A 24,520-nucleotide genomic window follows, 5' to 3' on the forward strand; every position below is an offset into this window, starting at 1 on the left:
TCTGACCTGAGCTGAAGTCAGACGCTGAACCGACTGAGCCACCCAGGCTCCTCTAACGTTTTCTGTATGTGTGTACATACGTAGACATATGCCGTATCACATACTGAACACACTTTGGAGAAGATTCCAAATTGGTACAACCAAAAGAGCCTTTTCTTTCTTTTTGTGGCTCCCTGGTATTCCATGCTTGCTTTAGTGCATGTCCTACTCTGCCTGCAGACATATGTGAACTTACTCCTGTGGTTAGAAGTGGAGTTCAGCTCTTCTCCTATACCACTGGGTGCCGTCGGTGTGAATGCCAGAGCCCCATGCTGCCTTGGCAGGAAGGCAAAGATGAACATGGCCGCGCTTCTGCAAATTTTAAGCTGCTTTACTCTAGTGAGAGAGGAGATGCAAAAGTATGTCCATTGTTTAAGGCAAAATGTCGCAGTTTTGAAGAAGGGATTCCTTTTAGTTTAGGTGCTGGCTGTCAGGAAAGGCTTCACGAAGGAGCCTTCAGACTAGGGTCCTGAAGGAAGGTTTTCACCAGCTGGAAGGGTGTGAGTTCAGATCAGCCTCAGCCAGGGAAGGCACGATGCATGAACATCAACTATTTCATTCTGGCACCTGGAGTATCGGGGACTTCATGTGGGAGATGTTTGCCTGGCTCCTGGAGGCAGCAGATGGTTTTCACCTAGGCGGTGACACCAGAAGGACTGGTTCATTCTCAGGATGGGGCGGGGGTGGGCAGTGAGGCTGGATGTGACCCATCTGTGCTGGGGGAGCATTGCTGCCTGCTGCAGAGGAGGGTCTGTCCACACAGCTGGCCCCAGCAGCTTCAGGATGGAGGGGTCTGCTCCTGGCAGATGGAGTGACCTTTGCTTTCTTGCAGAGGCCAAGCTGAGTGGTTTCTGGCAGCTCATTGTAGATGAGAAGAAGCAGATTTTCACTTCTGAGAAATTCCTGCTCATGGCTTCAGAGGATGGTGAGTGACTTAGTTGGATTTCCTTGAGGTTGGGCCCCAGTCTCTCTGGCGGGTCTTCAAAGAGGACCCTTCCCTGACTGCCTGTTGTCTCAACCAGTCAGCTAAGGGAGAACCTAGACCAGAGTGCCGTGGTCAGCAGCTGGGCTGTCAGCCGCCGTGGGAATGAGCGCACCCCTGTGGGGCTAGAAGGCTGGGGACTAGGGGAGTTGGTAGATTTGTGGAGACAGAGCGCTAATGGTTGCGGGGCTGCGATATTGGGTGTAATTATAGCTGATTGGGTAATTGGTGCTGTCTCGGAGGTTTTCCTGTATTACAAGGCAGCTGAGAAGCTCCGGTGGAGTGTGGCTGGCTGCACCCCCCACCAGGAGACACAAAACTACTGGTTTCTCTCCCGACAGAGAAAGAACAGTTGATCTTTAAATGTAGGTTTAAAATTCTAGGTTGCCTTAGGGGTGTCTGCTGCTAATCAGTGACTTGAAAAGTCTTGATTCACAAATCACAACATCCAATTATTAACGAGCTGAAACTGTTAGTCACTTCCTGATTAAAAAAAAATTAGTTCTTGTACAGGAAATACAGTCCCATAATTCAAAAAGAAAAGATCCAAGAGAGCCTGCGTTGAAAATCATACCCCTGCTCTGACCTCTGGCCACCCAGTGTCCCTGACCGGGGAGAACCAGTTACACTAGGCTCGGTGTATCCCTGATGTCTTATACTTCTACCAGCAAATGTCTTCCCTTTTTTACACAAATGGTAGCATGCCCGCCATGCACATTGTGCTTCGTAGACTTGGCAATCATTCTACTTCCGTATGTGAGTGTCCTCATCCTGTTTTTTAGAACTGCATAGTAATTTTTAATTAGATGAAACGTTATGTTTTTATCAGTCCAAAATACATCTGTATGTTGTCAGCAAAAAAGGAACTTCAGATTCAGTGATGATCACATTTACATTTTGGTGTTCATTTTCCAGGTCTTTTCAGTTCTTTCTGGATGCATTCTGTATTTTAAAAAGACTTTCGCTGTTTGTCTCCCCTCCCAGCCCTGTGCACTGTGCTGCATCTGACAGAGAGACTTTTCCTTGACCACCCACACAGACTCACAGGCAACAAAGTTCAGTACGTGAGGCTTGTTTCCCTTTCCCCTCGGGCCACCGGGGCAGACCGCGCAGGGGCCTGAGGACTGCAAGTGCGCTGGGCAGGTGCGCTGCTGCGGAGAGCCCGCATCCGCCTCCTCAGGGCGCTGCGTCCTTGTGCTCGCAGACAGTACCATCGGGCTCTGGCGGCCGTGCTCCTGAGCCGCACCTGGCGCGTGCGCAGACAGGCCCAGCACACAGTCCGGAAGCTGCTCTCCTCTCTCGGGGGCTTTAAGCTGGCGTTTGGACTCCTGGAGGAGCTGAAGGCTGTCCTCAGTTCTCACAAGGTGAGGGCAGCTGGGGCCCGGAACCGGGGCTCACGGACCCACTTAGGCCACCCTGGTTATAACATGGGAGTTCGCTGGTGTCTTCCTGGGATGTTCTCACGGAGACACTTGTGTGATCCCAGAATCCTCTCCCCTACCCTCAAAGCCCTGATAACATCTTACTTCGTGTATTTCCTTTTTCTTTTCAGAGATGCTTTTCTTGTCAGGATTGTGACAAGTCTTTTTATTATTGTGTAATGGCATAACACTTTCTTTTTAAAAGCACTTTATAATTTTCAGAGCATTTGCAACCCATTTCTCTCTTTTGCTTTTTTCACACTGCTGATACGAGGCAGGTAGGCTGTGGGGCACTTGTGTGGCTCAGTCACTTGAGCATCTGACCCTTGAGCTCAGCTCAGATCATGTCATGATTCCAGGGCCATGGGATCAAGCCCCACGTTGGGCTCTGCGCTGAGCATGGAGCCTGCTTAAGATTCTCTCTCCCTTCCCCCGCCCTTGCTCATGCATTCTCATTCATTCTCTCTCTTTCTAAAAAAAAAAAAAAAGGCAAGCTAAATATCCTTATTTTATGAAGTGTGCAGGGTTTCAGCAGCTGACATGACTTGCCCAGCATCCCCCATCAGTGAGGGTTAGAAGTGGGAGTAGACCCCATACACCAGGTCCCCTTCAGTGCTCTTTGTGCTCTGGGTCTCTCCCTCCCTAATCCCACTTGAGGGATGCGGGCCAGTGACAGACTTGTGATCTCTTGCTGGGTCTCCTGGACCAATTTCTGTGGCTGCCTTTCTCCCCATGGGCTTTTTAGGTGCAGAGTCCCTGTGCTTCCTCCTTCCAGGCTCATCTCACAGCCCACAGGTCCCTTTCAGGGAGCTGGGCATATCTCCACTCTAGTGGGAACCCCAGAGAACACCATGTGTGACAGGCAGCTGTGATCCTGGCGTCTTTGTCTCTTGTGTGCCAGGTCTGCACAGGGCGCTGAGCTGTGGGGCTCATGAGTTGTTTCCTTGTAGGTGCTACCCTTAGAGGCTCTGGTGGCTGATGCTGGGGAGGTGACTGAGACAGGCAAGGCCTATGTACCTCCAAGGGTTCTGCAGGAAGCTCTCTGTGTCATCTCTGGGGTGCCAGGACTGGAGGGTGACATCACCAACACTGAACAGCTGGCCCAGGAGATGCTGATCATCTCCCATCACCCATCCTTAGGTCTGTGCCTGGGGCAAGTGTGGGAGGGGCAGGGACTGTGTTGGGCTGGATGAGGGTAGGCCGGGCAGAAGGCGTCAGATTGCTCCCCTTCCCTTCAGTGGCAGTGCAGTCTGGACTCTGGCCAGCGCTCCTCGCCAGGATGAAGATTGACCTGGAAGCCTTTATCACCAGGCACTTGGATGAGATCATCCCTAGGATCACCACGCAGAGTCCCCTGAACCAGGTGATTGGCATATGGACTAGTTCTGGCCTCAGGTCAGAGTGTCAGGGGGAGGATTCAATGAGAGAGGTGCAGGTGTGGTGAAATGTGTCCTTGGACCCTTGGATTGTAAGTGACAGAAAATGCAAACGTGGTTTTAGCACAAGAGAGAGCTTCCTACCTCTTCTAACTGCTGAGTCACAGGATGTGACTGGCTCTGCATGATGTTGGCCATGGAGACTCAGATATTATCTTCAGGACACTGTAGTGGTGTGTCTCTTACTCTGTCCATCTCTCCATCTCTTCCATCTGTGTCTTGTCTCTGCTCTCCATGATGGGGGCTTCATTCTCCAACAGTCCCCTCCTCCTTGGTAGCGGGGTCGGTGACACACTTCCAGGCTTAGAGTTCATCCCCATCAGCCCAACTGGGAAAAGCTTATGTTTTCCAGTCATTTAAACTGGTATGGGGTCTCACTGTCCCTTATTGACCTGATTTGGTTCCTATGCTTGTTTCTGAGCCTCTCCTTTTGGTCTCTGGAAAAGGTAGGGGCAGCTCCACCTGCACCACGAAGATCGAGAGTAGAGGAGTGTGTCACCCAGTCAGGGTGGTCCCAGACCAAGTGGGAAATGCTTGCTGGGAAGGCAGGCACACACTCCGACTGTCTGCGCTGGTGGGCAGTGCTCCGAAAGAGCAGGCAGTGGCAAGAAGAGTCGGTAGCCAGGACGTTTAGGCATGGCGGGACCCCTGTCTTGTGCTGGCCTCAGTGCACCCTGACCGTGTCTCTGTTTGTCTGACAGTCTTCTGTGAATGCCATGGGCTCCCTCTCCGTCCTGTCCCCCGACCGGGTCCTCCCACAGCTCATCAGCACCATCACTGCCTCCGTGCAGAACCCTGCACTGTGCCAGGTGACACGGGAGGAGTTTGCCATTATGCAGACCCCTGCAGGGGAGCTGTATGACAAGTCCATCATCCAGAGGTGAGCCCCCACTCATGGGCTCAGTTGCTCCAAGCCTTCGTTTTCTTACCTGAAAAAAGAGAGGCCTCCGTTATAGGGTTGTAAGGAATCAAATCACTTACTCCTTTGTTGGACAAGTACTGCTCTGTTCCAGGCGTGTTCTTAGGCTTGAGACACAAGAGCATTTCAAGTCTCTGGTACTTTCCTGGTGCATACAACTTCAAGGCTAGCTGGGGTTTCACAGCTGGCGGGGGGCTGGAGGACCTGGTGGCTGTTTTGGAGCTGGCGGATCACCTGCTTTGATGTTTCAGTGCCCAGCAGGACAGCATAAAGAAGGCCAACATGAAGCGAGAGAACAAAGCTTATTCCTTTAAGGAGCAGATCATTGAGCTGGAGCTCAAGGAGGTGAGTACAGGGAAACATGACTCGTGAGGTGGCTGCTGAGCTCCGTGGCCTCAGGCGGGCGCTTTTCCCTGCTTTGTGTAAAGCGTTCCCCGGGGTCATCCTGAGGCCCGTGGCACACTCCTCTGACCCCTCACCAGTCCCGGGTAAACCGCCCCCCCTCAACTCTTTACTTAGCTTTTCTTTAGCTTTCTCCACTCCCAACTCAGGGAAAACAAAATCTCTGTCTGCTGAGGGACAGTTCCTACCTTCTCCTGTTAGACCTTTCCCTCCTGAAGCGAGTCACCGAGAGTGAAACCCATGGACACAAACAGAAGGTGAATCGATTTGATTTTAGTTCGGTCGAAAGGCCCCTCCCGAGTGTTGGCAAGTCCTCAGGAAAGAGCGCCTCCGAGCAGGAGCTCAGTGTTGTTAAATAGTTATTAATAAGTCATTATTTAGTTAACCAATCATAGTTTATAGCATTCTATAGTGGTCAATCATATTTTGACTCACAAACATAAGATTTGGCAGAGACCTATCAATTTTAGAGTTCTTTGTCTTAGAAATTTAGAGTGACCAATCATAGGTCCGAAGAGGAGGTGAAGCAGGTGCACAGAAGCGAGAGGTGAAAGGTGGGATGTAGCGACAGTATCTTAGAAAACAAGTTAGCCTTTAAGTTACTCCTTATGGGTTACACCTTAGGACTTCCAGAGCTCGATTTCCCAACCCTTAATTGTGTTAGCAGAAAAAGGTTGGAGAGTGAAACAGTGGTTGGTATTTTTTCGTTAGGGTCAGCTTGACCCGAGAGGGTCTTACACTCCCACTAAGTGGTGTGGCCTGATTCTGTGCCTGTCACCCCCCCTCCCAGAAACTGGTATCCATCTTTACTCCTCAGAGCATACATAGGCCCTGGTCCTGTGTAGCCTTTGTGGAATTGTGTATTCAGCTTGCTACCAGAGCCTGTTCTGACAGGAGCAGAGCAGGACCCTCTTCCAGATTGGGCTCCCTTGTTCCCCTCTCAGAGAGGTGACCACCCTCCCCACCCAGTCCAGAGCAGACCCCACCCCTCGTCCCGCTTAACTGTGCATCGTATTTGATTTCTTCATTTATAACCTTCATTCTGCTCACAAGTCATCCTGTTCATGTTCATTGCTCGTCTTCACCCACTGGAGTGTGAGCCTCGTGAGGGCAGAGACTTGATCTTCCCCGCAGTATGCCCAGCATCTAGAGGAGTACCTGGCACAGTGGAGGTGCTCAGTAAATGCTTGTTGAATGAATGAGTGCTTTCTTGGCCTTTTCCAGGCTCCAGCTTATATTAGGGGAGGGCATCTGTGGGAGGGAGGCTAAGGTTTAGAATCTGAAGCTTCATGGTTAGGGTACCCTTGTGAGCTCACTGAGGGACTTTTCATTTATCCAACATATTAAAGGCTCTCCTTGCCTTGTTGATAGAGAATCCAGTAAGAAATTACTTCTCTACCGCTCTCTCCATCCTCTGGAAACCAGGTGGCTGTGGACTTTGTGGGAGGTGGGGGAGGCCCAGATCACAGACTTAGGGCTGGCATGGTGCTGATTGTGGGGCAGATCTCGCCCCTTGCTCTGTGGTAGGGAGGAAGGTCTGTTCCCTGGAGGTGGAATTGGTTTGCTTGTTGCCTTTAGGAGATAAAGAAGAAGAAAGGCATAAAAGAGGAGGTGCAGCTGACCAGCAAGCAGAAGGAGATGCTGCAGGCCCAGCTGGACAAGGAGGCGCAGGTCCGGAGGCGGCTGCAGGAGGTAAGTGGCTGCTGCTACCACAGGCCAGACCTGCTTCTCGCTGTCTGGGGCAGGCCCTCCTGACCAGCCTCCTCGGCCAACTCTGCTTGCAGCTGGACGGTGAGCTGGAGGCGGCACTGGGCCTGCTGGACATCATCCTGGCCAAGAACCCGTCTGGCTTGACCCAGTATATCCCTGTTCTGGTCGACTCTTTCCTGCCCTTGCTGAAATCTCCCCTGGCTGCTCCCAGGATCAAGAACCCTTTCCTGTCCTTGGCTGCCTGCGTCATGCCTCCTAGGCTCAAGGCTTTGGGTTAGTTCTTGTTTGCGGGCAGTGGGTCGGGCCCAGGACAGGTTGGGAGCGGGTGGGGGTGCCCCGAGCACCTACAGGGAGGCACACGCTGGTCTAGGCTGCCAACTTCTGTTTCCCTAGGGAAGCAGCCATGGCACTCCAAGCCGCTTATCCTTGAGAGGGACATGGAGCTCCCTCCTCCCTCCTGTCTGTTGGTGCCTTCATTCTGAGAACAGAGTTTTAAACACTATTCAGTGTGGTCTTTCTGTAACAGTTTTAAAACTAGTAAGTCAGAAATTCAGTGGCAATGGAGTTGGTTTGGTGCCACGTGGCTGGTCAGTGTGGCTCAGAGCAGCCACGTGTCTGTGATAAGAGGTCTCTGTGACCCTTAGCTTTTTGTTAGCTATGGAGATACAAAGACCAGGTAGGGTGGCTGGTGTTACGCTGGCCTCGTGTTTGTGGGTTAATGGCCGTAAGCAGACTTTCTAGCTTAAAGGGTACGTTACTACTGGTGAGGCCAGAATCTGGGAACAGTTCTGTGTGGAAAACTTAGTTGGTGCTTCTGGAGCCTGCCAAAACTGTTGCTGGCTGGGCTTCTTACATGGAAGGTGGGAGCTCCAAATGGGTAGAGCTTTACCCTTTCTGAACAAGCCTGGGTGGCTCATACTTTTAAGTGTTAAAAGGACAGCTCCTGCCTTCCTGTGTGCACCCCCCTCACCCCCACCCCCCATGCTGCCGTGGAGATGAAATGAGAAATTAGGTTTGGCACAGCAGAACTAGGGATTAAGGCTAAGGCGCCTGGGGTCCTTGGTTTGTGCCCAGGCCAGATTCTGTGAGTTTGTGTTGGTCATCCCCTGTGGGTCCCTTCTGTTGGACACAGGCACTTTGGTGAGCCATGTGACTTTACGCCTGCTGAAGCCTGAGTGTGCCCTGGATAAATCATGGTGCCAGGAAGAGCTGTCGGTGGCTGTGAAGAGGGCGGTGACCCTGCTGCATAGCCACACCATCACCAGCAGGGTGGGCAAGGGCGAGCCAGGTGAGGAACAGGGCAGGTAAGGGCAGCAGGCATGAGGCGGTAAATGCCGGTGCAGCGAGTGCGTGAGCCTCAGTGTCCCCCAGGGCTTCCTGTGGCTGTGGCCTTGGGCGAGTCACTTCACTTCCTGGCCTTTGTTTTCTCCTCTGAAAAGTGTGGGGGGGGGTTGGACCAGATGGAGAATTTCTGAGTCCTGGTATTGTGTGAGTTGCTGTGACCCCCGCCTTGGGAGCCTACTTCTTGTCCCTGGAATCTCCTTGTGTGTTTTACTTCTCATCCTGGAACTGGGCAGTGTCTGGTGGGGGCGGGCGGCGGGGAGCAGCATGGGCTGCAGAGTTGGGCTACCACTGTCGTCCCTGTCATTGTGTCCTGAGCTTCTGGGGTCAGCGGGAGTCTCCAGCCTCCTTCCCCCCCTGCCCGCTCACCTGCAGGATGGAAACTGAGGCAGCAGCTCTGCAGATACCTGCAAGCCTATATCTGCTGCTCTCTCCACAGATGCCGCGCCCCTGTCTGCGCCAGCCTTCTCCTTGGTCTTCCCGTTTCTGAAGATGGTGCTGACCGAGATGCCCCACCACAGCGAGGAGGAGGAGGAGCGCACGGCCCAGATTCTTCAGATCCTCACGGTCCACGCCCAGCTCAGGGCCTCCCCTAGCAATCCCCCCGGGCGCGTGGACGAGGTTGGCAGGGGAGCTGGGCTCGACCCTTGGCTTGAGGCGTGTCAGGGAGGCAGGGGCTCTCCACGCTTGCTGGCCTACCGTCGGTCCTGGTGGGCTAGTAGAGTGTGTGCCTACGCCTACTGCAGTAGCCGTTGGCGAGGAAAACCCAGATGTTCTGTTTAATGCAGCACTCATGGCCCCAAAGAAGCTTATGGGTCTCCCGAGAGTTTCTGACTTGGAGAAGTTAAAGGATTTTTTTATCAGTTTATTTCATTAGATTTTTTTTTTTAATTTGTTTATTTTGAGAGAGAAAGTGTGTGAGCAGGCATGGGGCAGAGGTAGAGGAAAAGAGAAAGAATCCCAAGCAGGCTCCATGCCATCAGCACAGAGCCCCAGCACAGGGCTCGAACCCACAAACCCACAAGATCATGACCCGAGCTGAAATCAGGAGTTAGATGCTTAATCAACTGAGCCACCCAGGCAGTCCTGTTTTGTTAGTTTTTTTCTGACTCAGAAGATAATACTGATCACTCTGCCTTTGACTTTGCTTATGATTATGAGATTGGACCTCATTCACTGAAGGGTTTCCCTTTTAACATATTATGTTCTGAAAATGTGCCAAAGTAATGCCTGCATATGTTTAAAAATTCCAAGAACACAGAAGCCAAAAAAAACCAAAAAACAAAAACAACTGCTCCACACAGGCAAAAATTGATCGTCTTGCTTCTTTTCATATGACCATATACTTCAGTCTTCTCTGATGCCAGCAGCTTCATGGGCTGCGTAGGGTTCTGTGCTCTGGGTGTTTCAGTGAACACTTCCTGCTGATAGACACCTCCTGTATTTCGAACAGCACTGTGGTGTGCCCCTTTGTACACATGACTCTTGTGCACCTGCACGAGCATTTCCATAGGACACGTTCTTGGGTGTGGAGTTGCCAAGTTATGTGGAGTGTTCTGAGCTAGACCCTCACCAGGAGTTCCTCTCTATACCTAACGCAGCCTCGGATACTAATTCACTTGCCAACGGGAGTAAAAGAATAGGATTTCATTTCATTCCTTATTTCTTTACTACTTGTAAAGTTAAATATCCCTGTGTTTACGGACCACCTGTACTTCATGTTCTGTGAATTTAAAGTATGTTTCAGAATGTACGTGTTTTGAGTCCCCGAGGATGGTGGCCGACTGGGGTTGGCTCCCATGGAGTAACTGGTAAACCTCACAGGGTTTCTATGGTGGAATAGGCCTTACGACCCACCTGTGGGTGAGAAGGTGCTGCCATCTGTGCTCCTAGGTGTGGTTGCAGACCTTCCCCAGAGCCTCACCCTGACTTCCCTGCGTTTCTCTCTTAGAATGGCCCGGAGCTGCTGCCTCGTGTGGCCATGCTGCGCCTTCTGACTTGGGTGATCGGGACAGGCTCTCCCCGCCTGCAGGTGATCTGGTTTTCATTTGGCTATTGCCTCAACTCATTTTGTGACCCCGAGCTCAGTTCCCTTGCTTGGGGTTGAATACTGCTGCTCTTTCTTATCCCTCACTTCTAGATTCAAGCTAAAAGGCTGCTTTAGAGAGCCAGTCTGAGTATCCTCAACTAGCTATGGCCAGCCTGAATATTCTGCCTGGGCCCTGCCATTAGCCTGGCCTAGGGGCTTTGGGGTGGGTGTCCTCAGTTCAGATCCCGCCATGGGTACCTTAGCCCATCCCCCAGCCTCCTGCCTGACCCCAGAGAAGTAAAGAATTTGCTGGACTAAGCCCAGCGCATCCATGTCCTCCTTAGGTTCTGGCTGCAAACACCCTGACCACCCTGTGTGCCAGCAGCAGTGGTGAGGAGGGCTGTGCCTTCGCGGAGCAGGAGGAAGTGGATGTGCTGCTCTGTGCCTTACAGTCGCCTTGTGCCAGCGTGCGGGATACTGCGCTCCGGGTGCGTGCCCATTCCCTCGCGGGGTCGCTGGGGTATGCCTTGTCTCTCAGTGCAAGCATTTGAACTGCACGTGGGACATTCTTTCAAATGATGGGAAATGCCTCACATCTGCACCAGTATGTCCTGGAGGCAAAGAAAAGAGGTCATGGGGTGGGTCGGTCATTCTGGGAAGGGGAACAACAAAGCAGCTGTCACAGTGTGTCACTGGCCACTTTTTTCTTTACCTTGGAAGGCTTGACCAGATTTTTAAAATGGAATGTGGATCTTGGTACTTTTATAGACAGATAAAACTCAGAGGATTAGGTTTTTTTTCTTTTTTTAAGTTTTTTATTTCTTTTTGAGAGAGAGTGTGCACACACAGGGGAGGCGCAGAGAGAGAGGGAGAGAGAGAATCCCAAGCAGTTCCGCACAGCCAGCCTGGAGCCTGACATGGGGCTGGAACCCATGAACCAAACTGTGAGATCATGACCTGAGCCGAAATCAAGAGTCGGATATCTAACTGACTTGAGCCACCCAGGTGCCCCTGTTTTTTCAACTCCTCACCTTGTACTTGGGCTTTTCTGGGTACTTTTGGAACACAGACTAAAGGATCCCCTTGGAGTATGAGACAGGGCTTCCTGATGCCAGTCTGCAGCCTCTTGCTATTGATCTGTGACAGAGTTTTCACTGGTTCTTGGCAAGATGTGGAAAATAATTGCAGTGTGGAAAATTTTTCTCAGAGACAAAATGAAGGGAATATCTTTTTTCTGAGGTTGGTCTTACACATTGAGTTACACTGGTGTGACTGAGGAACTTAGAGTTAATTTTAATTGATTTAACTTTGAAGACCCATGTGTGGCTGGTGGCTATGTCTCGGATAGCACAGCCTGAGGGGGTGAAGAGGCAGGTCAGAGGCTCTGGCCAAAGGTCGGGCCTCACCCGGTCCCATCCCACCCCCTCTCAGGGGCTGATGGAACTCCACATGGTATTGCCAGCACCTGATACTGACGAGAAGAATGGTCTGAACCTCCTGCGGCGGCTCTGGGTGGTCAAATTTGACAAGGAGGAAGAGATCCGGAAGCTGGCTGAGAGGTGAGAGCCACTGGAAGATTGTTTTGTTTTTTCCTGTTCTGTTCTCTCTTCCTTTAAGAAATAACTGGCCCAGAGAGCTGAGTCTATAGCAAGAGAAGGGCTGGAGCGGGGTGGGTTTGGTGGAGTAGATGCTGCAAATTCTTGTCTGACCAGCGCCCCGGCCTTTGGTCTGCTACAGGCTCTGGTCAACGATGGGCCTAGATCTGCAGCCAGACCTCTGCTCCTTGCTGATCGACGATGTCATCTATCATGAGGCAGCTGTGAGGCAGGCCGGGGCTGAAGCCCTCTCGCAGGCTGTGGCACGGTACCAGCGGCAGGCGGCAGAGGTTATGGGCAGACTCATGGAGATTTACCAGGAGAAGCTCTATGTGAGTGGCCTGTGCACCCTGCTGTGGGCTGGGCCGTGTGAGAGTGGGCTGGACTCTGCTTGGCCTCTGACCCGCTCCAGACAGGAGTCTTGGAGCTCACTGTGACCCAGGGTGGCTGTGACTGATCTCCCACTCATGGCCAGGTGGCTGGCCTGCCCGGCTTGACTGGAGGGAGCACGGCAGTGCCTTTATCATCCTGTCTTTTGCAGCGGCCACCCCCAGTGCTGGATGCTTTGGGACGAGTGATCTCCGAATCTCCTCCAGATCAGTGGGAAGCCAGGTATAGCGGACATTGCAGTCTTGTTCCACTCATGGCTTTTTGAGGTATCTCAGGTTGAGTGGGTTGGGTGCTGAGAGGAGGCAACATAGAGTAATGGGAGAGTGGAAGGAAAGGGCAAGACCTCTGAGTCAGACCTCAGTTCAAGTCCTGGCTCCTCCTGGGCTAGCCGAGTGTCTTTGGCATGTTTCTCCTTTCCTCCAGGCCTCTGTTTCCTCAGAGGTGCCTGGGGACCTTCTCACTGCTCTGTAGCTGAAAAGGATAATATGTTCACTTCCAAGTGCCTTCACCTCTGATTCTTTTACCTCTCCCCACCTGCAGCCTGCCATGGAGGTGGAAGGGTGGGCGTTGTTCTCATAGGTGTGGTAAACAGAGGCAGAGCTTGTCCATGCCCAAGGTTGCCCTGGAGGGAGGTAAACTCTGGGCAGATGGCACGTCTCCCTTTGCCACATGGGTTTGTGAGACGATTGTGTAGACTGGGGGCAAGCACTGGGTAGTGGGCTCCATGCTGTGCTCTGCACCCCAAAGGGAGCTGCTGTAAACCCCCTTTCCTTGTGGCAGACCGGGGAAGATTCCACCGCAGAGGAGGCCCTCGGCTGGCCCTTGCCCCCTGACATGCTTCCCCCTTCCTTCCTAGGTGTGGCCTGGCTTTGGCCCTGAATAAGCTCTCCCAGTGTTTGGACAGCTCTCAGGTGAAGCCCCTCTTTCAGTTTTTTGTCCCCGATGCTCTCAACGACCGAAACCCAGATGTCCGGAAGTGCATGTTGGATGCAGCCCTCGCGACCCTCAACACCCACGGGAAGGTAAAAGATCTCAGCCAGCTGAGGGGATGGGGAGCAGGCAGGGCAGGAGGAAAGGCTAAGCAGTGGTGACACAGGGAGGCTGAGTGTCAGCAGGCCTGGTGGGCCACTGGCCCCATGGAAAATTTCCTTTTTCTTTTTCTGAGCCCAAAAGACCCCCCATTAAATTCTTGTAAGTCTGCTGTATTCCTGCCAGAAAACTAGGGAACCTGCTGGCATTGCTGACTGGCTGTCAGGATGCCAGTCCCCGAGCGAGACTCGGTCTTGGTCCTTGGGGCAGGGACCTTCATCCCCAGATGCAGCCTGTAGGGTTCACTCGAGGTTCTGGTGGGCGTGGCTTTCCAGGAGAATGTCAACTCACTGCTGCCAGTGTTCGAGGAGTTCCTGAAGAACGCACCCAACGATGCCAGCTATGATGCCGTGCGGCAGAGTGTGGTGGTCCTCATGGGCTCTCTGGCCAAGCACCTGGACAAGAGCGACCCCAAAGTGAAGCCTATTGTTGCCAAGCTCATCGCTGCCCTCTCTACCCCCTCCCAGCAGGTACCTGCCTCCTGGCCTGGGGCCCACAAGCCAGTTGGGGAATTAGGATCGATGGCAGATGTGCATCTGGGTGCTAGGGCCGAGTTGGGCATCAGGGTCCAGAAGGGCCAGTTGTCAGTGAGGAGTCCTCCGTTGTCCCGAGACAGCCTGGTTTATGGTCAAGAGCACCCTTGGAGAGGGAGTTACTTTGTTCCAGTAGGCTTCCTAGATGTTTTTGGTTTTTTCTACTCAGTTCCTCATAGTCATTTTTTGCACTTAGTATAAATCTAGCACTGGGGATATCAAGAATTGAGAAAAAAAAGTCTCCCTCTGCTGAGCTTTTCTGGACCTTCTGTATGTTCCTTACACATTTCAGGGGCCTTTTAATATAGTCTGCAAGCCATAGTGTGAGGATTGTTGTTTTGTTTTCTGGAAAACATACATGTATTTATATATATCCCCCCCCATCTCCCCCAAGTGACTTGTATTTTGGATCACTCAGAATGTTTTCGTCATATGCAGCTTTGCAAAATTGTGGTAAAATAAATTCAAAAACTCACACCTGTACATGGTCTGCCTGAGCCTCTGACAGCACAGCACTTTGAGCTGTGGCTAGAAGACAGAATTGATCGTGTTTTTTGGTACCACTCAATCTGGACCTGGCTCTGTGAGGCCCAACTGAATTCCCAGTGCCTTTGAGAAGTGAGAAAACTTGGCCCATTTTTCAAGAACACAGTAACGTACTTCTCCCTGGACCTTTCTCTGCGAACGGGTTTAGTCTCCCTGGAGTTCTCTCTCACCTGCCCAGGCCTAACAGATGTAGTGTGCACCCTGAGGGAGCCCGTGTCATCCATGGGAGTATAACATGGTTCGCTTGTCTGACACCCTGTATTGTCTGACAGTCAGTGGCTGAGGTGGGCCTTGGGGACATCGGGTGGTGAGGTGCCTCGTAGGGCTGTGCAGCTCGCAGGAACTGGCCGTGGTTGAGCTGTGGCGCTGACGAGGTGGGTCCCTCCTGTAGGTGCAGGAATCCGTGGCCAGCTGCTTGCCGCCTCTCGTGCCAGCCATCAAAGAGGACGCAGGAGGGATGATCCAGAGGCTGATGCAGCAGCTGCTGGAGTCAGACAAGTATGCAGAGCGCAAAGGGGCCGCCTATGGGCTGGCAGGCCTGGTGAAGGGCCTGGGCATCCTCTCCCTAAAGCAGCAGGAAATGATGGCTGCGCTGACCGATGCCATCCAGGATAAGAAGAACTTCCGCCGGCGAGAGGGTGAGTGTCTCTGAGCTTGGGGCTGCCCGGTATGGAAAGTCGGTCCCTACAGCTGCCACAGGAAGGAATCTATCTGGCCTTTCCTTCCTCCCTGAATAGCTGGTGTTTGTGTGTGTGCTGTTGAGGGGGTTCCATCTGGTCCTTGCTGATGTGGCCCGGACTTTATTTCTTACTCAGAGACCATCAGCCGAAAGAGAATTGGCCTTACATGCCCTTAGTGCCAAGAAGGGACAGACACTCCCTTGTTCTCTCCCCCTTTCTTCTCATCCATATCCCTGCTCTGAGGGAGGCAGCGGGTGCTGCTCTTTCACAGGGCAGCCACTTCAGTCCTGCAGCTGCCTTGTCTCTGGAGGGTAGGAAGTGGCAGGGAGGCTATCTTGTGGCTGCCTCCAGCACACAGTCTGTTCCCAGCTGTCCCACCTTCTCCCGCAGGAGCCCTCTTTGCCTTCGAGATGCTCTGCACCATGCTGGGGAAGCTCTTCGAGCCGTATGTGGTGCATGTGCTGCCCCATCTGCTGCTGTGCTTTGGGGATGGGAACCAGTACGTGCGTGAGGTAAGTCCTGAGGCTGCACACGAGACCCACCAGCAGCCAGCCTGCCTCTGGCTCTGAGCCAGCTGGGGGTCTGAGGTGGTGGAAGGGCCTGCTGCTGCCAGAGCCTCTCTGCCTGTACCTGGGGCACTGATCTCCGATTCCCAGTAAAGTACTGAAGCTCTGTGAGGTGAGAAACTCACTCTCTCCTCAGCATAGGCCTGGGCACAGGGTCTGACGCAGAAGACCCTCATTTAGTGCTGGTCGCTGGGGGGAACACTCAGTCTGCTGTCAGGCTTTGACTCTTTGCTTGGGCAAGGAGGCCCCTGATTGCCTCTTCTCCTCCCTTGAGGCTGCAGATGACTGTGCCAAGGCTGTGATGAGCAACCTGAGTGCTCACGGGGTGAAGCTGGTGCTCCCCTCCTTACTGGCTGCTCTGGAGGAGGAATCCTGGAGGACCAAAGCCGGTAAGGCTGCTCCCTTCTCTGTCTGTGTCCAACTTCCTTTTCTGAAGACTGCCCTTGCAGGGATCCAGGAAGCTGTCCAGAGGTCTTGTCCTTGCATGTGTGCTACCAGCCCACGAGCAAGGCCAAGACCCTCTGAGCCAGCCCATCATGCACCTCAGTCCTTCAATAATTTGTGCGCTTTCATGCAAAGAACAGGCCTCTGGTGGGACCCATAGCCCTAAGTGAGGAAATCTCAGAGCTTTCAAATTAGTTTGTGGCTACTTCTGTGACTTTAAAGCTTTTCCCCTCCCATTAAACTCCTTTTTAAAAATAGAATCTTACCTGGCATCCAAATATGCAAAGCAGATACAAGCAGAGATGTTCTGGTTTGGGCAGGGTCAAGATCTGGCGCCCTCCTGCATGGCCTCTTCCTTGGCCTTCCCCTCAGTCCTTTAGGCTTTGCCCTACAGTTTGAAAAATCACAGATCTAAATGAGTTTCTACACATGTGCATAAAGAAACTAGGCCAGCAAATTCAGTGAATCGGCCTTAGACCACCGCCAGGACTCAGCCAGCTCCTCCCCCATCCTGCCCTCCCCTCTTTCCCTTTCACTGCCTTGCATGACATCCAGAATCCTGGGGCCCAGTAGGCCTCCGGAGCATTGTGCTTGCTCTGCTGGAGTCCACCCCCCCACCCCCCTCCCCCTCCCCCTGGGCTCTGCCTGAGCACAGTCTGCAGGGGGGCAGGCTGGGAGTCCCTTGCTCAGGCCAGCTGACACCAGTGGCCCCCTGGCCTGTGCTCAGTGATTCCATGCCCGGCCTGTGTCTGCCTTCTGCAGGGTCAGTGGAGCTGCTTGGGGCAATGGCGTACTGTGCTCCCAAGCAGCTGTCATCCTGCCTGCCCAACATCGTGCCCAAGCTTACGGAGGTGCTCACGGACTCCCATGTCAAAGTGCAGAAGGCCGGGCAGCAGGCGCTCAGGCAGATCGGCTCCGTCATCAGGAACCCGGAGATACTGGGTATGCTTCTCCCACTGGCCCTGGCTCCTCCTCCCATCCCCGGACACTGCAGGGAACAGGTGTTCAGCAAAGATCTTTGCCCTCTGAGGACAGATATGCTCACACAGAAATAACCTCTAAATTCTGGGAAGCCCTTTTTCTAGAATAATTAGTGGGAAGTAGTTTGGAAGTGGTTAGTTTTGCCTCAGCTCAGGAGCTATCATTGTTGACTGCACAAATAGAGAAACTGAGTCATCGGCTCAGAAGCAGCTTGACTGTAAGAGAGCCCTGTGCACTGCGCTGAGCCCTGACCTGAAGTCAACCACGTTGAATGACATGCTCTGGACCACATCAGCATCATACCTTCTCTGGGAACTTTCTATTCTGTCTCATTCCAGATGATATGTGATAGAGGGGAAGGTTAGGGAAGGGTTATTCCCTTAGTTGTGCTCTGTCCTGTGCTGCTTTTTTAAAAAAAATGTATTCAGAGAGAGAGAGAGAAAGCATGCACTTTCAGGGGGGAGAGGCAGAGGGAGAGAATCACAAGCAGCCTCCACACTCAGCCCAGTGCCATGACCCTGGGATCATGACCTGTGCCGGAATCAAGAGATGCTCAAGTGACTGAGCCGCCCAGGAGCCCCTGTAGTGTGGTCCTTGATCGCATGATGGCAAGAGGTTGATTTCTAGAAACAAAACCCAGCAGCCACTTCGCCCAGCATATCTCTTGTGAATTTTTAAGCTTTAGTGTGAAACGTGGGTAATGTTCAGTGTAGTTCAGCTACCAGACTTTTGTTCATTCCGAAGATGATGTTTTCTGTTTGGTTTTGTTTTTTAAGGGATGAACACGTATACTTGAGTTTTGTTGTTTTTTACAATGCTCCAACAGCCTCGGGGAGTCCTAAGGCTCACGGTAGTCTCGATCTCTGTCAAAGGAGGGGAAATGCTTTCGTTTTGGGAATCCAGCATGAGTCTTTTTTTCTTTCTAATCAAGATAAGATTTGCATAATATTAAGATCACTTTAAAAATTTGTACAGTTTGGTGGGTTTTTTTTTTTTTTGGTATATTCACAAAATTGTGTAAGCACCCCACTGTGTAGTTCCATGGCGTTTTTCTCATCCCAAACAGAAATCCCACACCTGTTAGCATTCACTCCTCATTCTCTTCCCTGCCTCTGGGCCCTGATAGCCACTAATCTGCTTTCTATTTCTTTGCGTTTGCCTACTGTGGACACGTTGTATAGTGGGATCATACACGTTTGTCCCTTTGTGCCTGGCATCTTGTACTTAGCATAAGGTTTTTAACGTTCATGCATATTGTAGCATGGGTCAGTGCTTCGTTTCTTAATGGCCCAGTAATCCATCATGTGGATATACCACATTTTGTGTATCAAGTCATCTTTTGAGGGATATTTGGGTTGTTTCTGCTTATTGGCTGTTTGAAATAATGCTGCTGTGAACATTTGCATGCATGGTGGGGTTTTTTTTTTTTGTAAGAAAAGCTTAAACAATTTTTTTTAATGTTTATTTTTGAGAGAGAGAGAGAGAGAAGGAGAGAGGGAGGAAACAGATGAGCATGGGAGGGGCAGAGAGAGAGGGAGACACAGAATCCAAAGCAGGCTCCAGTCTCTGAGCTGTCAGCACAGAGCCCAACATGGGGCTTGGACCCATGAACTGTGAGATCATGACCTGAGCCGAAGTTGGACGCTTAACCGACTGAGCCACCCAGGTGCCCTTGCATGGTGCTTTTTTTTTTAGACTTGTTCAGGTCTCTTAGATACCTAGGAATGGAAATTGCTAGGTCATGATATGGTAACTGTCTGCCTTCCTCCGGAGCTGCTAGACTGTTTTCCAAAGTGGCTGGATCACTTGACATTCGCAGCAGCAGTGAGCAGTGAGAGTCCCTTTGCCTATGTGATTATTGTCTGTCTTTTTTGGTCATAGCCACCCTAGTGTGTGTGAAGTAGAATCTCATTGTGGTTTTGATTTACATTTCCCTAATGACTGATGATGTTGAACTTCTTTTTCATGGGCTTATTGGCTATTTGCATGTCTCCTTTGGAGAACTCTTAAAATCTTTTGCCTATTTTTAAATTGGGTTGTTAGTGTTTTTTGGTTTTGTTTTGTTTTTAATTGTTGACGGTGGTTGAATTCCCCAGGCTTATGGAAAAGATAAGCCAGGTATTTCTCTTGGCATTTCTTGTACCAGGCTGATGGTGCTGACTTGGAGAGCTAGTTTTATCTGGGCTTAACTCCCCCGAGCATTGTGTCTTTCATTGCCACCACTGGCTTGGGGCTTTTGGTGTCTCAGAACAGTTTCTTCGCCAAACCACTCTGGGCTGCCCCTTCCACGATCAGGCACTGTGGTGCCCGAGCCGCACTCCCATGGGGGCTCAGCCCTGTGGCTGCGGCTCAGCGCCCACTGAAGGCGGCTCCAGGTGTCCCACCAGATCAAGCTGCTCAGTGCACAGAGGTGGTGGCTGCCGCTTTCTTCCTGGTGGAGCAGGGATTGCTCTTTGTAAACAGGCTGGCTTCCACAGCTGGTGACTCGTGGGGCTCCAAGGAGGGGTGGCCCTGGACTCCCTTCTCTGCTGACCCCATGTAGTTCTGGGGACTTGGCAGCTTTGCCACACCTGAGACTCATGCAGACCGGCCTCTCTCTCGTTTGGACATGCAGCCATTGCCCCAGTCCTGCTGGATGCCCTGACAGACCCCTCCAGGAAGACCCAGAAGTGCTTGCAGACCCTGCTGGATACCAAGTTTGTCCACTTCATCGATGCCCCGTCCCTGGCCCTCATCATGCCCATTGTCCAGAGAGCCTTCCAGGACCGTTCCACGGACACGCGGAAGATGGCAGCCCAGATTATTGGCAACATGTACTCCCTGACAGACCAGAAGGTAGTAGCCCAGCTGGGGCTGGTGCAGTACAGACCAGTAGATGCTGGTTTAGGGCACAGAGTTCTTGTCCACACTAGACACAGAAGGGCTGTGGGCTTTACGTCCCTTTTTATGTTTAGGGGGCAAAATGGACCATTTTGGGGTGGAGGGTAGGAATCTAGGCTCTCGGGACATCTTGCAGAGCACAATGGTTTAACCTATTAGCTCAGCCCCGACATGAGGCCACCCCTGGGCCCTTTTATAGGCTGCGGGGGAGAAAGGCCCAGCCTGGCCCTGTGTGAGCAAAGTGGCTCCTGCTCTGACTGCTTGCCATTCTCGTCACAGGCTTTGACTTCTGTAAGCCTACAAATTAGAGGAAATTAGCCTAGTTTGGGAGATTTACTTTGTTTACCTGCTCCCAGGGGCTTGCATGTGTGAGCTCATAGTCTCCCACAGGCGGGTTTGATTGCTGAGGCTATGGGCACAAGAGACAAAGTGGACAAGTTGTGTTGGTCCTAGAGAATTTGGGAAATGGGAAAATTGGTGAAACCAAAAATTGTATCCATAGTCCTCCAACATTGAAACAGTTACTGCTAATGTTTTTTATTACATTAAAGAAAAATTATATTCCTGAACATAAGCTGAATTTTAAGTTACAATGAGTTATTCACAAAACTGGTTTTTAAATAGTTCTGCAATATTCTGACAAGTTTACATACCATAACTTATATAATCCTGTAGTCGGTCCTGTAGTGTCCAAGGTGTTTTGCTATTTTAAATGATGCTACAGTGAACATAAGGCTTTTTCTATATTTAAAACTGTTCCCTAAAGCTGAATGCTATACCAACAGACATAAACCTTTTATGTGAAGAACGGGAAGATGGTAACACTGTTCTGAAGGGAAAGTGCCAGAAACAATTTCCTAGATTCCAGAGGCTGGACAGGCCTTGGTTCTGAGACCAGGGCAGGAGGAGGAAGAGCATTGAACTCTAGTTGAGGGGTTCTCTCGACCCATTGAGGGAGGGCCTCGGATCCCTCACAGGGCTCCTTGGCGGTCGCTGGGGCCTCCGGGGTGCCAATCAGTGGGGTTCCTTGCCAGTTGTCCTTCCCCGCTGGCTGTGGGAGCAGCCCTGCTGCACTCTCCTTGTCAGCGGAACGGTCAGGTCAGCGTCCACATCGGAACGGGTTCCAGAGGAAGCAGGAGCCGGGCCTCCACCCGAGTCACCTCTTGTGTTGCTGCAGGACTTGGCTCCTTACCTTCCAAGTGTGACACCTGGCCTGAAAGCCTCTCTTTTGGACCCTGTACCTGAGGTGAGTCTGGGAGGAGAGGCGGGCAGGAGCTCATTTTAGCCCACTCCTCAGAAAATAGATTTCTGAGAATTTTCTGTAAGCTGCTTTTGCATTTGTTGGCAAAGGGAAGGAGACCCTAGGGGCCCCTCCCTGCTCCAGTGCGGGCACCTGGTTTTGAGCTGCTGTAACTCTACCTACTGGTTCTTGGTTGCCTGACAGGTGCGGACAGTGTCTGCAAAGGCTCTTGGGGCCATGGTGAAGGGCATGGGGGAGTCGTGCTTTGAGGACTTGTTGCCATGGCTGATGGAGACGCTGACCTATGAGCAGAGCTCTGTGGATCGCTCGGGCGCTGCACAAGGTGAGGCCAGGGCAGGCCCAGGAGCCAGACCAGGAATGCTGTCCAGGGTCTCTCCGATCCAGTGAATTTATTCTGTCCTTTTGTTGCAGGGTTGGCTGAGGTCATGGCTGGCTTGGGGGTGGAGAAGTTGGAGAAGCTGATGCCAGAAATCGTGGCTACAGCCAGCAAAGTGGACATTGCACCCCACGTCCGAGATGGCTATATCATGATGTTCAACTACCTGCCAATCACGTTTGGGGACAAGTTCACTCCTTATGTGGGGCCCATCATCCCATGTATCCTCAAAGTAAGCACCAGGGACCATGCTGAGGGTAGCATTACTGAGGGGGGCGGGGTGCATGTGCTCTCCTTGGAATCCAGGATCCCTGCCAGTTGGGACTGGGAGGCAAGAATCCTCATCCTGCTCCTCCGGGAGCCCCATTTCCTTTGGGTCTGGTGCCTCGGGGGAAGCAGCCCTGGCTGACCCACTCTGTGTGCACAGGCTCTTGCTGATGAGAATGAGTTTGTGCGTGACACCGCCCTGCGCGCGGGCCAGCGGGTCATTTCCATGTACGCCGAGACGGCCATCGCCCTGCTGCTGCCCCAGCTGGAGCAAGGCCTCTTTGATGATCTCTGGAGGATAAGGTAAGGACTCGGGTGGAAGACCCGGGGGCCCTGGCTTTGTGTTTTGGGAACTCTGAGGAACGAGGAGCAGAATGTTGCCGAGAACTCTCTTTAGCTTTCTCTGGACCCTGCTCATAACCACGCAGTGTGACTCTCCAGTTCTGTGTGGCAGTGTCTGTTTCTGATTCTCTTTTGAAAAGTTTGCTCTATTCAGTCCTTCAGTTTGTGTGAAATTTTATTTTCTTATTAAAGAGTATTTTTAATGTTTATTTTGAGAGAGAGAGAGAGAGAAAGCCAGTGAACATGAGGAGGGGAGGGGCAGATAGAGAGAGAGAGAGAGAAGGAATGCCAAGCAGGTCTAGTGATGCCTGATGCAGGGATCAAACTCACAAACCGTGAAATCATTCCTGAGCTGAAATCAAGAATTGGACACTTAACCGACTGGACCATCCAGGCGCCCCTTTCTGGTTTTTTTTGAATCTTCATTTCAAAAAGGACTATTTAAAACATGAAAACAATAAACCTAACTTAATTTGAAGAGAAGTAAAGTTTATCCTTCTAGGCCTCATCTTACTGATCATCAGTTTTGATGCTCAGCATTCCTGATTTTCTACTAATCCTTTCTGTACTCTCCCTCTTCACTGTAATTTTTATTACAGAAATGTTCACATGTGCTTTTAAGAAATGTTGATTTTTCTTTGTTAAAGTAATATATCTTCATATATCTTCCCAAGAAAACTTGGGAAGAAAATAACATGAAAAGTGTAAAGAAACAAAAATCTTTCAGGGGCACCTGGGAGGCTCAGTCAGTTGAACGCCCAATTCTTGATTTTGTCTCAGGTCATGATCCCAGGGTCGTGTGATCAAGCCCCGCATCAGGCTTGGTGCTGAGCATGGAGCCTGCTAGAGACATCTCTCTGTCTCTCTCTGTCTCTGCCCATCTCCCCCATGTGCATGCACGCTCTCTGTCTCTCTCAAAATTAAAAAAAAAGAAACAAACAAAAATTGTCTGTAACTTCTCTCATTCCATGATAGCCACTGTGAATGTTTTGGGTGCACTTACTTCCAGTGTCTTTTTTACCCAGTGCTCAGATGTGCCCTGAGATGGCCCCTTGCGGCTGTGTGATTCTGTTCTTGGCATCCTCCTCAGGTTTAGCTCTGTTCAGCTCCTTGGGGATCTCCTGTTCCACATCTCAGGGGTCACCGGGAAGATGACCACAGAAACTGCCTCTGAAGATGATAACTTTGGAACTGCCCAGTCCAACAAGGTGCGCGCCTTAAGTTGGTTTTCTACCCGTGGTGATGGTAGGGATGCGCCCTGGCCCTCACGCTGTGCAGGCTTCACCATCCTGCGTTCTCCCTTCTTTTCCACTGCTGCAGGCTATCATCACTGCCCTGGGGGTGGATCGGCGGAACCGGGTGTTGGCAGGGCTCTACATGGGCCGCTCAGACACCCAGCTGGTTGTGCGGCAGGCGTCCCTTCACGTCTGGAAGATTGTGGTCTCTAATACCCCCCGCACCTTGCGTGAGATCCTGCCTACTCTCTTTGGGCTACTGCTGGGTTTCCTGGCCAGCACCTGTGCAGATAAGAGAACCGTAAGTTTCCTGGACCTTGCTTCTGACCCAGCATCAGAGGCTAGGGTGCCTAGAGCCCCCCATCCAGGAGGAGAGCATTTATTTATTTACTTAGTTGTTTAACGGTTACTCTTAAAGATAAAACAGCTTGTTATTTTGCCTGCAAGATGGGTTTATTCAGGCAATAGCAAGGAATTGCAGCTTGGGAAATGTAAGCCATGGCAAAACTATAGTTAGGTCCACTGAACAAAAGAGTGGAACACTCTTACAGAGGGAAGTGGAGGGAGGGGGGCTTGTCAGGAGGGCTCTTATAAACAAAACGTCTCTTGGAGTAAACTGGGAGTTTGAAGTGCAGTGGCTGTTCATTGGTTGAGTTGTCACTATCTCTCATTGGCTGGGCTGTTGCCAGCAGAGAAGAAAAATCTTCCCTCATCCTGCTGGGCTAGTTGAAGTGTACGCTTTTTCCTGTTCGGGCTGCAAGGTTCATCTTTTCCTTTTGGGTCTGTAGTTGATGAAGAGTGGTAGGGTGTGGGAGCGCCCCTTTCTGGCCTCCTGACCCCATTCTAAAGGAGGTTTCCTTTTATTAATTTTCACACAACATATTTATTAAGCACCAGTATGTGCTAAGCAGGGGCCTAAACCCTGGGGACAGAACAGAAGAGCAGCCTTATCCTTATCCGATAGAGGAGATGGACGTTCATGATCACACAGACAGATGTAAATGCAGCTATAGCAAGTGCTGCATGGTGCTGCAAATGTGTGTAACAGGGGCCTTT

The 24,520-nt window shown here is 51.5% G+C and overlaps 1 protein-coding gene across 1 annotated transcript in view; it reads left to right on the forward strand.

The window, feature by feature from the left end:
• The window catches only part of GCN1 (GCN1 activator of EIF2AK4), a 54,008-nt gene that overhangs the window by 16,144 nt on the left and 13,344 nt on the right, over positions 1-24,520 (forward strand). The window contains exons 16-44 of the mRNA XM_029921615.1: positions 872-964; positions 2,006-2,081; positions 2,226-2,385; positions 3,393-3,582; positions 3,681-3,805; positions 4,580-4,758; positions 5,049-5,142; positions 6,778-6,891; positions 6,984-7,182; positions 8,042-8,197; positions 8,690-8,871; positions 10,202-10,282; positions 10,624-10,767; positions 11,711-11,838; positions 12,017-12,206; positions 12,416-12,486; positions 13,121-13,286; positions 13,629-13,823; positions 14,824-15,070; positions 15,503-15,624; positions 15,953-16,067; positions 16,885-17,064; positions 19,718-19,938; positions 21,161-21,229; positions 21,428-21,566; positions 21,656-21,852; positions 22,048-22,190; positions 23,320-23,437; positions 23,550-23,771. Coding sequence (XP_029777475.1) covers positions 872-964; positions 2,006-2,081; positions 2,226-2,385; positions 3,393-3,582; positions 3,681-3,805; positions 4,580-4,758; positions 5,049-5,142; positions 6,778-6,891; positions 6,984-7,182; positions 8,042-8,197; positions 8,690-8,871; positions 10,202-10,282; positions 10,624-10,767; positions 11,711-11,838; positions 12,017-12,206; positions 12,416-12,486; positions 13,121-13,286; positions 13,629-13,823; positions 14,824-15,070; positions 15,503-15,624; positions 15,953-16,067; positions 16,885-17,064; positions 19,718-19,938; positions 21,161-21,229; positions 21,428-21,566; positions 21,656-21,852; positions 22,048-22,190; positions 23,320-23,437; positions 23,550-23,771 — 4,316 coding nt within the window. The remainder of the gene's footprint in view (positions 1-871; positions 965-2,005; positions 2,082-2,225; positions 2,386-3,392; positions 3,583-3,680; positions 3,806-4,579; positions 4,759-5,048; positions 5,143-6,777; positions 6,892-6,983; positions 7,183-8,041; positions 8,198-8,689; positions 8,872-10,201; positions 10,283-10,623; positions 10,768-11,710; positions 11,839-12,016; positions 12,207-12,415; positions 12,487-13,120; positions 13,287-13,628; positions 13,824-14,823; positions 15,071-15,502; positions 15,625-15,952; positions 16,068-16,884; positions 17,065-19,717; positions 19,939-21,160; positions 21,230-21,427; positions 21,567-21,655; positions 21,853-22,047; positions 22,191-23,319; positions 23,438-23,549; positions 23,772-24,520) is intronic.

The sequence above is a fragment of the Suricata suricatta genome, chromosome 14 (genome assembly GCF_006229205.1).
Source record: "Suricata suricatta isolate VVHF042 chromosome 14, meerkat_22Aug2017_6uvM2_HiC, whole genome shotgun sequence".
Lineage (NCBI taxonomy): Eukaryota > Metazoa > Chordata > Mammalia > Carnivora > Herpestidae > Suricata > Suricata suricatta.